At 35.4% G+C, this 13,095-nt stretch overlaps 1 protein-coding gene across 1 annotated transcript in view; it reads left to right on the top strand.

Annotated features, from left to right (window-relative positions):
• Positions 1–13,095, top strand: part of LOC107286254 (guanylate cyclase 2G) — a 41,532-nt gene that overhangs the window by 22,123 nt on the left and 6,314 nt on the right. Inside the window, exons 7-16 of the mRNA XM_015814597.2 lie at positions 961–1,064; positions 1,565–1,731; positions 2,180–2,329; positions 4,516–4,599; positions 5,446–5,550; positions 7,448–7,519; positions 8,296–8,464; positions 9,269–9,424; positions 11,372–11,549; positions 12,464–12,604. Of these exons, the coding sequence (XP_015670083.2) occupies positions 961–1,064; positions 1,565–1,731; positions 2,180–2,329; positions 4,516–4,599; positions 5,446–5,550; positions 7,448–7,519; positions 8,296–8,464; positions 9,269–9,424; positions 11,372–11,549; positions 12,464–12,604 (1,326 nt within the window). The remainder of the gene's footprint in view (positions 1–960; positions 1,065–1,564; positions 1,732–2,179; positions 2,330–4,515; positions 4,600–5,445; positions 5,551–7,447; positions 7,520–8,295; positions 8,465–9,268; positions 9,425–11,371; positions 11,550–12,463; positions 12,605–13,095) is intronic.

Here is a 13,095-nt window from a genome sequence, read left to right as displayed (position 1 = left end):
TGGAGAATGAATTTAGGCCAACTTCAATCAGAAGCATAGTTCTTTTTATAGTTAGAGCAATCTGACCCCTGCTTTTTATGGGTAACTTTTTCTGTGAGTTCATGTATACAGTATCTGTTCAAGTCTCTTTCAAACTGAGCTCATGAACATGTCCATATAGGCAGGAGCAATAACATAGGTGATCTCGTGAACATGTTCATATAGTTTTCTTGATAAAATAAGAAAGTTGCTTGACATTGGTTTCTGAGATATATTCTCAACTATCCAGTCCTATCTGCACCCTATCATTTTCTGGTGTTCTCCAAGCTGCTCCATTCCTCCCCCCCACCGGTTCATGTCGAGCCCAGGGGCTTGACACAAGCATTAAATGGCTCTCACCCAAACTGGTTGGGTGGTAAGTGGAATTGAGAGAGAGTGACGGGCCCAAATTCACCAGTTGACTTTCATGGCTAAGATGGGACAGCCTCCCACTTTCTAGCCTCGTGCCTTAACCACTTGATCTCTCTCTCTCTCTCTCTCTCTCTCTCTCTCTCTCTCTCTCTCTCTCTCTCTCTCTCTCTCTCTCTCTCTCTCTCTCTCTCTCTCTCTCCCCCTCCCTCCCTCCCTCCCTCCCTCCTTTCCTCTTCCTCTCCCTCCCTCTGTATCTCCTTCTCCCTCTCTTTCTCCTGCCTTCTATATGTTTAGTATTTACTGAAGCATTTGCTGGAATGTAATGTCACCAGTATGCTGATGAATCCCATTCTATTTGAATTATGATACATACATATTTTATTAAACAATATAAAAAAGAAAAAAATATTGTTACAGAAAAAATAATATATAAATAAGTTACTTTTTAAAGTATGGGTTGATTTACAACAAGTTTAGAATATTTAGATTTAAATAATAAAAATAAGATATTTCAATTAAAAATATAACTGACCTTTATTGTTAACCTTTATCTCCTCTTATTATCTTCAGTCCCACTGTAGAAATTAATTATATTGGTTGGTCAAATGGAGAAATACCTAAAGACAAACCAGTTTGTGGATTTCACAATGAGTACTGTAAAGTTCAAGCCACCAGTGAGTGTGATGTTTACTTGCACCTTATACTATGTATCTGAATCCTATTCTAGATTTTATTGTAGATCAGACCATTGAATTAAATTTCTATCTTTTTAAAAAAGAAAGATGGCTAATATTAAAAATTAAATTGCATCTGATTGGGATAGCATCGAATAATGTTGAATTATGGCAATTGGCTGTACTAATTGAAGCTGGTAGGAACCGGAATTCAGTAACAACTGGAAAATGTTGACTAACATAATGTTAACTAAAACCATTGCTGCAAATCAGTTTTGTTCTTCCAAAGTTCTCTAAGCTATTCCTAGCCAATGTAGAAAAGTTTCATCCATAATTCTCATTGCCTTGATAAATTCTATATTCTATGTTTATAACAAGGAGTTTGATAGATTTGCTGTCCTAAAACATAATTCACAATTTTTGTATCAGATGGCATGCTTCACCAAGACTGAGCTCATTCTTCCTATGCCATAATGACGTGTACTATTTTTTGTCATTAGAAGGTACAGCTCTGATTGTTATGATCATTCTCCTGATAATAACCATATTGGGGACCATAGGTGTGACAATATTTATGAAGATCTATAAAGGCAACCTTCAAAAGCAAATAAGTGATACTGGATGGAGAATTAACTATGAGGATATCATTTTTCTTAATGATAATAAGGTAACTATTACATGCTGTGATGATGAATGGTGGGGAACCATTGTCCAACACAACTATTGGACACAAAGTGAGGGAAAAATTAACACATATTAAACTAAAACTGAAACAGAAATATGAGGTCCATTCTAATTATTCTTATTGATGCCATCCATTAAATGAATTGGAATGAAAGGTATTTAGAGAAATCAATGGTAGTCTTATTTCTTTTTTCTAGTTCAAAGATATGGCAAGAAAACAGAAGTTTCTAATATCATGGGATGGAAGACTCAATAACATTGTTTTGGGTTTTCCAAAATCAAGGCTTTTTATCTTAATAGGATGGATTAGATTTTCTCCTGTGATCACAAAGCCCTTGGCATTGTCTAGAAGAGTAACATTTTTGATGCTAATGGAAGATTTGTTTTGACATCAGAATCCCTAATATAACATTTTATATTCACTTTGAAAGGAAAAATATGATCTGCCTCAAGCAAACACATCAGAACCTGAAGAAACAGAAAATGTTGGGGCTCATTTGTTTATCTCCAGCAGTAATTATTCTTCACTGAAAGAGAAGCAAGGAAAAGAAGATTTTTTCACTACAGTAGGATTGTATCAGGTATGTATATAGATATCCCAACTAAAGTGCATGCATTATGAAATAAGAGTATATCTCTTTAATTTCTGTTGCATATAATAGTATTTCCATTATTTACTGGGAGCAAGCTACCCAGCAATATAAAATACAGAATAATTCATGGGATACTAGATAGGATTGGGAAGGTGACATCTTTATTTGATTAGTTTTGTAGAAATTGGAATTAAATGAAGTTCTTAGACTATTGTAAATGCAGTGTAGAACTGTATACCATCCAAGTCAAAATTATTGGGTAATATGCTTCTGCAAAATATTTTAGTGGCTGTGCATAGACAGATTATTTATACTTTTATTGTATTTCTACCTTGCCCATCTCACCTAAAACTCTCTGGGCAGTTTATGAAACACAGTGAAGAGAAATAACCTAGAATTTCTTTCAAAACAGTTGTATAAGCTTAAGAAAAGATACAGATGCTTTTATGAATTGAAGAAACTTCCTTCATTTGTATAATTGTACAGGGAGTCCTTGATTTACAATTATTTGTTTAATGGTCATACAAAGTTATGATAATATTGAAAAAGCTAACTTAAGACTAATCCTCGCACTTACAACTGATGCGGTGTCTCTGTGATGAAATGATCAGAATTTGAATACTTGGCAACCAGCATGTATTTATATGGTTGCATTATCCCAAGGTCACATGATCACTATTTGGGACTTTCCCAGGAAGTTTCTGGCAAGCAAAATCAATGGACAAAGGCAGATTTGATTAATAAGTGTATGATTTGTTTAACTATAGCCAAAAAAAAACAAACCCTTGTAAAGTTGGGCATGACTCACTTAATAAATGCATCACTTAGCAACAGTTCTGGTCCCAATTATAGTTGCAAGTCAAGAACTATCTTTTTAAAATGATTATTCAAGCCCTGTTGATTCTTCCCAGGACACATTTTATTCCATGAAACATTTTACATCTAATAGACCTGTAAAATATATTTTTGAAAATTTAAGAATTTAAGAACTTTAGAAAAGTTTAAATTTGTTTTGTTCCATCCTTGCATTTTAATATTTTTTAGGGTTTTCCTGCAATTTCCAAGTATCCATATATAGGTAGCCCTCAATTTACAATCACAATTCGGCCCAGGATTTTGGTCATAAGCCAGGACGATAATTAAGCCAGTCACTATGTGACCTAACTCAATTCTACAACCATTTTTACCATGATCTTAAAGCGAGCCACCAGAGTTTTTAAGTGAGCCATGTGGTTACTAAGAGAAACCGGTCGTTAAATGCATCCAGCAAATCCAATGGGTGTTTTCAGCTGAAGAATAGTTTTTAAAAAAAGAAATAAATTTATGGTCATGTGACTGTGGGTTGCTGCAATTGGTTTTAAATGAAACAAATTGTTGAGTTCTTGAAATGTGTTGACATGGCCATGGGCAGGAAACAGCAAAATATTTTATGATACCCTAGTAGGAAGTACTTTAAAGGCATACTTTCCAAGGCTATCATGACTTTGAACAGTTTTTAAACAACCAGTCATTAAGCAAGTATTACCTGTAGTTAATGCTGTCTTCAATTTAACCAGTTATTTCTATTAATTCTTTAGGTATATTTAGCTTCTCTTTAATTCTCATAAATTTGAATTTCTCTTGAGAAGGTGACCCTACTTATAATTACTAAGCAATAATTTTGCCACTCATTTCTGCTATGCTTTTATATAAAAATGTTGCATTTTCTGCTCACTTCTGATTACAAATTTTATGTTTGGAGAAAATATAGTAGCTTTTATAAATACAGATCCTCAACTCCAAATCAATTTGTCTTGCAGGGATTAAGTTAACCTGTTCTTTCCCATCCAGATCATGAAGGCCTTCAGGCATTGGGTGAGCACTTCCACAACATCACCTGCTCAGCCTGGGAGTGAGATGTCTAACAGAGCATCATCAGCATATTGTTTGCACCAACATAGGACTCCCCTAGTAGTTTCATATAGATGATGAGAAGAAGCTGTTAGACGAGATATCCATTGTGCACTCCATAGTGGAACTTCTATTTTCCCATCAGCACCTTCTGGAACTGACCTTTCAGGAAGAAGGAGAACCAAGACAGTGCTGCTATTCCAAAATGGTTTCTATGTTAAAGCAAAAAAAAAAAGTGTTTCTTTTTTTAACCTTTGGTTTGCCCATTTTTGCTTTTGTTTCAGGGTTTTCTTGTCGCTGTCAAGTTCATTGATAACCAAGCAGATGCCTTGGTTTGGAAATCATCAATTCTTGAAGAGATTCAAATGGTATGTCTATTTGTTAATCCTTTTAAAATCCTCTGTTGAAAATCTGTGTCTTCTTTAAATCTTCAGATTCTACAGTTGAATTTCAAACTTGAACCCAGGGTAAACTGGGTTAGTAATATCCTACTACAATTAGGTATTACTACCTAGGTCACTGCTCTATGATTTAATTTTGAAATTTACTCCTAAAACCTCAATGGTTTTAATGAAGTCATACAAAATTAAATACTGCACCTTGATTTATTAGAGGTGCTAGGCACTTTTGTAATAGAAGTTTATTTGAAAGAAAGAACAGCAACATTACAGGAGTTCGTAGTAGCTTGTCTACATTACTATCTTCTCCTCTTACTCAAATGACCAGTTCTCATCTCCTTCAGCTCAGCATCCTCTTGGCAAGGGAGCATTCTGCTAGCAAGATTTCCTCTAGTAACGTCTACTGTTGCTCAGCCTAATTATCCACAGTTACAATGATTTTTTTAACTTTAAAATCTTCATATCCAAATTATTTTCTTCTCTGATGGAAAAAAGAATTAAAATACAGATTTTTTTCCCTATTACAATGGATAAAATTTATTTTACAATGTCAGTGACAATTTTGGTAAAACATTGATAAGACTGATAAGCTGGTATATTGAAATCTTATTTGGTAAGTATTCTTGATAACCAAGTGTTCTCGATGACTAATGCTGTGAATATGGTCCTTCAAGAAACATCATCCCATTTGAAACCAGAGTCATATGTCTATCAAGATTGATTGACTTCCTATAGAAGTAGATGTAGATATAGGCTGGGGTCTGTGCAGAAGAAATTAAGAATTGATAAGCACTAATCAATTTTTATTTACTACAGATGAGAGAATTGAGACATGAAAATCTGGTGGTCTTCTATGGGATATGTCCAGAAGTTCCAAATATCTGCATTGTAATGCATTATTGCAAGAAAGGAAGCCTAAAAGTAAGCATTATGCCGCAAAAAATGGCTAAGGATTAATTAATTATACAGTATTTTTTTTTAAACAGTCCATTTTATATATTCCATATTATGAAACACTTACCTTTTGGCTAATATCAAGTCAGGGGTGTCAAACTGCCGGCCCATGGACCGGTTTCATCATACGGAGGCCGTGCCCACCTCAGCTCTGGCAATGCAAAAAAAGTCACGATACGTCACGACACGTCATGTGACACGGCGAGTTTGACACCCGTGCTATAACACTTTTCCATATATAACACTGAGGAATTTTTGAATGACATATCTAGTTGGGTCAAAGTGATGATAATATATGTTAGCTCTGTCATATGAACAGAAACAAGATTAAAGAAAGTTAAACCTCTTGTCTGGCTGCCAGAATAAGGAGAAAATTGTATGCCACTCCAAAAATGAGATTGCCCTAAATACAGAATATAAATTGATGCATAGATATATCTCTATATAATAAATAACATATCTAGATGTTGGGGTGTAAGTCACATGTGCCCCTGTCTTTGGAAACAGGGATGCTGTGGAGGCACAAATTTGGATATGTAGAATCAACATCTGATTTAAACTGTGTCTTTTACTAGCATTGATTTTCCAGGCTATAATAATTGTGTCTCAGCCAGTTTTCAAGCGACATTTTACCATACTGGCATTTGATAGACAAGAGCAGAAATCAAAAACTAAAGCCCTAGACTCTGTATATTAGGGATAAACAAAAAATTATTGACCCCTGCAAGATATCACATCAGCGAGCTTTCTCTGTGGCCTGCTAGAGCAGGGGTGTCAAACTTGTAACATCACGTGCCAGCAATGGGGTGACATGGTTTCGCCATGACGCATCCGGGCCATGGGCCAACAGTTTAACACCCCTGTGCTAGAGTGTCTTATGTTTGGTATTTCTGCAAAGAAATTATGATAATAAGCTCAGTCAGAATAAAACTGTCATTGCTGAGTAGGACAAATTGAGACATTAACATATATACTGTATGGCTAAACTTTATACTCCAATCTTCCCACCAATCTTTTAATTCATTTCCTGTATAGATAACTAGGTGAAATGGAGTAGGATCATATTTTTCTCTTGTTCTCAGTCCAGTGCTCTGAGATCTTAAAGGAGATTATAAGATTTATTTTCTGTTGCCATCATGAGATATCACAAATTGATGGAAATACCCTAAGCTGAGCAACAGCAAAGTGTTGTATGCAAGAATAAAGTTATAACTTAGACCAGTGATGGCGAACCTTTTAGAGACCGAGGGCCCAAACTGCAACCCAAAACCCACTTATGCATCGTCGGGTGCCGGGTAGGTTTGGCCATTGGGTGGGTGTGGCCCATTGGGTTGGTGTGGCCCATTGGGTGGGTGTGGCTGCAGTGGTAACGGCAGACTGGATGGGACTCAAAAGTTCAATCAATCAATTCCAACTTTGCAAGATCTTTTTTTTCCCGCAAGAAGTTGAAATTGACTGATTGATTGAACCTTTTTTTTTTTTTTGTAAATGGCGGTGGAGGCCTAAAGCGAAAAGGTTTTATAAAACCCAGCTGAAGGCCTAGGACTGGGGCGATGGCGGGTGTGCCCACAGTGAGGGCTCTGAGTGCCGCCTTTGGCACCCGTGCCAGAGGTTCGCCACTACAGACTTAGACTGTGCTCTTAGTTTTCAAATGTATTGTAAACATTTTGAAATTCTGATCAGTAAAATACATTATAATGAACTGATATAAATAAATCATGTAGAGCATGCTTAAAAACATTGAGAGCTTATATAGAAAGGCACATGGAATTGCTTAAGAATAAACTGCATTAACAAATCAGGAATCCATCTACCAAAAAAAAAAATCCAACCCATAAGATTCTTGTGCTGATTCTTTTTCTAGGATGTTTTGTTACATTCTGCTATTGAACTGGATTGGATTTTCAAAATCTCTTTTGCCTATGACATAGTCAATGTAAGTATGGAGCAGAAGAATCATTTTGTATTACAAGGACAATCTGAAAACTGCTGATTAGTATAGCAAATGAATACGAAATAAAACCAGAGAACACATTATCTCTGTACTTGTCATGGTTATGTAGCAGCTGTAGTAGTATTACTCTCTTTCTTTGTGTGTGTGTGTGTGTATGTATGCGTGCGTGCGCGCACACAGGTGCACAGGTGTAGATGTAGAAATGGGAAAGAATGGCTGTAGGTCTTAATTCTATACTTACTTCAGATCCTAATTCTAAGAACAAAGAAAATAAAGGAAAAAGGTTATTTCCTTTGGGCTAACTATTATTGGGTTGAGTTATATTTTTAATAAATGAAATTTTTATTCTTGCTCTGCATTTGGATATTTAAAATTTTTATATACGGTATATAAACCTGGGATCTGCTAAAAGGGTTATATTTCTAGTCCATATTTCTAGACAAGTACAGTATCTATATATTTATTTCTAATTTTGACCTCAGAAACAGATTAGGCTAGCAATACTGGAAAAACAATAATTTACAACCAAAGCTATAATAGACTATATTATGTTTAAGGACAATCAAAAACTGAAATCTTGCTGTTGCTGTTCATGGTGAATATTATATATTACTAACTTCCTTTGTTTAGTGTAATCTACTGATTGCTGTAGTATCATACAACTATTGGTAGATTATTCTCCCTATCATACTAATATCTTTGTATTTCTGTATTCCTTCTCTCTCTCACAAACATACACTCTGTATGTTTTTTTTCAGGGTATGTTCTTCATTCACAACAGCCCTCTGAAATCTCATGGAAACTTAAAGCCTACAAACTGCCTGGTAGATAGTCGCATGCAAATTAAGCTGTGTGGCTTTGGCTTATGGGAACTCAAATACAGAAGAAAATCTAAAATAATATCAGAGAAGGAGACAAACTATGCTGGTAAGAGTCCTATATAATTAGGAGTCTAAAGAACATCAACCATCTAAGCACTTAGTTTGTAACATCTCAGTATTTAAATATTTTGAAAAGAACATATTGAGGTCATCATGTGCAGTAAGCAGATACCTCCTTTGTTTGATCACTGTGTTGCATAATCTGTTCTCAATGGCAGCGACTCCTCCCCTCCAACCTTTTGGGCACTAGGGACTGGTTCCATGGAGAAAGGTTTTTCTGTGGACTGGAGGGGGTGTGGTTTCTTGTGCTGCCTGCATCCCATGGATGGGGCTTCACTTGGGGACCCCTGCTCTATGGTATAGAATACTATGCATTACTTTTACCGTCCCAGTTTTCCACAGGGATAAATTAGACATTGCCCTTATCATTCAGACTATAAAATGTAATGAAAGCAGACACTACTTGCTGTGGATGACACAACCCAATGCTCTTTTGTACGGGCATGTAAAAAACACCAAAAGATAAACTGAGTGCCTGAGAAATTCCAATGTGAAATTCCCAATCCATTCTTTGGACTGAAGTACCGCTTATGTACCCATAGATTTTTACTTTACAAAACATTGCAAAACAGTACTCAATAATCTTACAATTGCTATATAATTAAATTATATATTATTGCAGAAATAAGCAATAATCATAAAAGAGTTATTCCTAAAGGTCACTAAACTATCCCACATTTTTTCAAACTTGGGGTAAAACATGAAACATTAAAAAGGCTGCTTTAGTATTTGAAACAAGAGCTCTAAATATCTACATCATATTAATCTGTCCTTTTTTGTTTGTTTGCAGATTTATACTGGACAGCTCCTGAATTTCTTAGAATGGGAGAGTATCCATTTCATGGCACCCAGAAGGGTGATGTTTACAGTTTTGCTATTATTATGAGAGAATTGATATATAATCATGAAGATGGTCCATTTCAAGATCAAAATAGGAGTGCAGAAGGTTGTCTTTTTTTCCTCCTTATTGTGAGAAATTGTGAAATTTGTTCTGCAACATTGATAGGTAGAAAAAAATTTTAGACACATATACACACAAACATTTACAATCTGTTTATATGTATGTTTGCATTGGAGGACAATTTGCAGAGCATGTCATCCAAAAGTTCTTGGGAAGTATTACTGATATATGTCTGCTAACTAATAGACACAATATGTTTAACATTTTTAACGGAATGGTATGCATCCCTATACTAAAGCCTGTGTCAGATTTTGAGATAATTCTAAATAATAATAATAATAATAATAATAATAATAATAATAATAATAATAATAATAATAATAATATTAATAAAGTTGGAAGGTACCTTGGAGGTCATCTAGTCCAACCCCCTGCTCAGGCAGGAAACCCTAAACCATTTCGGACAAATGGCTGTCCAGACTCTTCTTAAAAACTTCCAGTGTTGGAGCATTCACCGCTTCTGGAGGCAGGTTGTTCCACTGGTTAATTGTTCTCACTGTCAGGAAGTTTCTCCTTAGTTCTAGGTTGCTTCTCTCCTTGATTAGTTTCCATCCATTGCTTCTTGTCCTGCCTTCAGGCGCTTTGGACTCCCTCTTCTTTGTGGCAGCCCCTGAGATATTAGAACACTGCTATGATGTGCCCCCTCATCCTTCTCTTAATTAAACTAGACATACCCAATTCCAGCAGCTGTTCCTTATATGTTTTAGCCTCCAGTCCCCTAACCTGAACCAGTCAGTTCAGACATAGTTCTATTTTTCCATAAGGACAATCGTATTTCAAAGCCAAGTATTCATATACACAAAATATCTCAATTGGGCTTGTTTCTGTTTTTTATATCTTTTCCTACATATATTTCGTCTGATAAATTATTGCCCTGTACCAATCCTTTTTCTCTTTTACATATTAGATTATGTCTTAGAATTTGATTAACAAGTCACTGCGTGTCAATTTTTATTTAGAATAATCTGAATCTCTTCAGGTGTCTCTTCAATAAATTTTTGCCTGCTATGGATGCAACTAAACATCCATTAAATAATTAAACAACTCTCTCCCACATTGATGTGGTTCTTATCTATATGCATCTGTTTTCTAAGCTCTGGGAAGTGTTGATTACAAATACTGTACAACATATGCAGTGCTTTTCCCAGGGGTGCTATGACATCATTCAGTTCAGTGCTGGTATATACCGTATTTTTCCATTATATTTCTGTATGTAAAGAGGGGGGGATTGTTTTTGAAAGGCAACCTCTCTCCCCCCCCCTTCATAAACAGTCTGAAAATTTGCTTGCTCAAATATGGCCATCGTGGTATATAAATTTCAGCAACAAATTTGGAGCTATGTTAAAGGGGATTTGATTGTTTTAAATAATAAAAAACATTTAAAATGAGATGTACATATTATTAAAAATTATAGGACATTCAGGCCTGGTTTCTTTACAAATCCTACCTAAGCATTCCAGTCCCATTTCATGCTTATTTTTTGAAAGAGAAAAACTCAAATTGCATTAAAGAAAATTAGTTGCTTTGTTTTTGAGTCTGTATCATTCCAGTGAATGGATGCATATCTGTGGCTTTATCTGGTCTACAAAACTGGATCCACAAATTATAGTAAGCCAAAGCCAACCAACTAGTATAATGGCTTAGCATGGGTTTAGAAACTGTCAGGTCTGAGGTTTTAGATACCAGATCTCAAATTTGTCACTTCCTAAACCTGTGCTAAGTTATAAATGCAATTTGCTTGGTTTTAACTTAATGCAATGTGTTATTCATTTATTTGTCACGTTTATATGGCCACCCATCTCACAAACAAATGCCTCCAGGCAATGTACAACAAGTTATTACAGTTTATGAAATTATGATTTATGGTTTGATATTAGATGAAAAGCAAAATGTGTAATATTTTTGAAATCTTGCTGTATTCATTAATTCCAGAAATAATAAAAACAATCAAGGATCCTAAGTCTTCTGTTCCGCTGCGACCCTCGCTTTCAGTAGACAAATGCAATTTCAAGGTAACTGAACTTTTGAAGGCATGTTGGGATGAAAACCCAGAAAAGAGGCCAACATTCTCGGAGATAAAGACAGCACTAAGAGACACCAGCCCTGATGGGTAAATTTTCTCCTAAAGCAAAAGTACCTCTGTTCACCATTATTCTTTATTTGAGACTGACGAGGAAGATATTTCAAATCTTAAGGTGTTGCTTTCTTAATGAACATACCAAATACATAATAAAAGAAAGATATATATAGCTCAGCATTCTCACATGCTTGCCTCCCCAGATCAAGAAATGGAGTTATTTATAAAGAGGAATACAAGTGTTGAAAGAAAGAGTTTGTTATTTTTGTTTTATTAAAATGATTATTCAGAGGTTTTGTAACCAGTAGTGTTCTAATATTGAAAGTCTGTCAAAATATAGCTATATATGTAAGTATCCATTATTAGTAATTATTAAGTACTTAATAATAAATAATCATGTATATTTAATTATGAATATTTAGCCATCTTTGGACACACTCTTTCAATAATGGCAACCTACTCCAGTATCCTTGCCAAGAAAATCCAAAGGACACTACCAAAAGGCTAACCAATATGACGTTGGAAGATGAACCTCCTGGGTCAGAAGGTGTACATAATAAATATTAATTTGGACAATTTTATAAACTTTAAGCCAGGGGTAGTCAACCTTGGCTCTTTTATGACTCATGGACTTCAATTCCCAGAATTCCTGAGCCAGCTGCTTTAAGCTATTAAAAAAAAACAGTATCATCAATACATTTAGTTGAAACTACTGAAAATCTCCAGTAGTTTTAACTAAATGTATTGATGACACTGGTTTTTTTTCAGTAGTTTTAATTAATTATTGTTGTGGATATCAGGGCACTTTCAATTCTTTAAGAATCATACAGAATAAAGAGATTTTTAATGTATAGAACAGAAGCAACAGCACATTCTCCTACACAACACTTTTATAGAATGGTAAAGTAAGTTTCATTCAATATTTGCTTTTTGAATACTTCTAAAAGCCACTTCAGTATCTTAGACAACATGGTTAATAAACTGGAAAAATATGCAAATCATCTGGAAGAAGTAGTTGAAGCAAGAACGACCCTATTAATGGTAGAAAAAAAGAAAACCGAAAAGCTTTTATCAGCCATGCTACCTAGGTAAGGGAAATCTATCATTTTTTTTCTCCTTTATTTCTGAGTAGATTGTCTACCTGTTTTCATCTTGCACAATAGGTCTAGCCCCAAGCTAAATTCTCAATGTATTGTAGAGTGTTTTTTGTTACAATTCCAGCTTTTTTCTTTAATAATGAAAAAGTATAGATCACAGAGCAATCTTTACCTGGAGGTCTGAGGTGCATGAGGATGGGATGAAAGTACAAATGCATTGGTAGACACCATCTTTATCCTAAAGAATCCTATTCTTAGTACATTCATTTGCTATAAACCAGGGGCCCCCAAACCCCGGTCCATGGACTGGCACCGGGCTGCAGCATGTTAGAAATCGGGCCATGCAAACAAGCGAAGCCCCATTCGTGGGATGTAAGCTGCACATGAAACCCCGCCCCTCTGGTCTGTGGAAAAGCCTCTTTCCACAGAACTGGTCCCTGGTTCCCAAAAGGTTGGGGGCCACTGCTATACACTTTTATTTG

This window comes from Protobothrops mucrosquamatus, unplaced genomic scaffold (genome assembly GCF_001527695.2).
Source record: "Protobothrops mucrosquamatus isolate PMUCROS unplaced genomic scaffold, P.Mucros_1.0 scaffold266, whole genome shotgun sequence".
NCBI classification, from domain to species: Eukaryota; Metazoa; Chordata; class Lepidosauria; order Squamata; family Viperidae; genus Protobothrops; species Protobothrops mucrosquamatus.
Note: the sequence above shows the minus strand (reverse complement) of the source record. Positions and strands in the feature narration are given on the sequence as shown.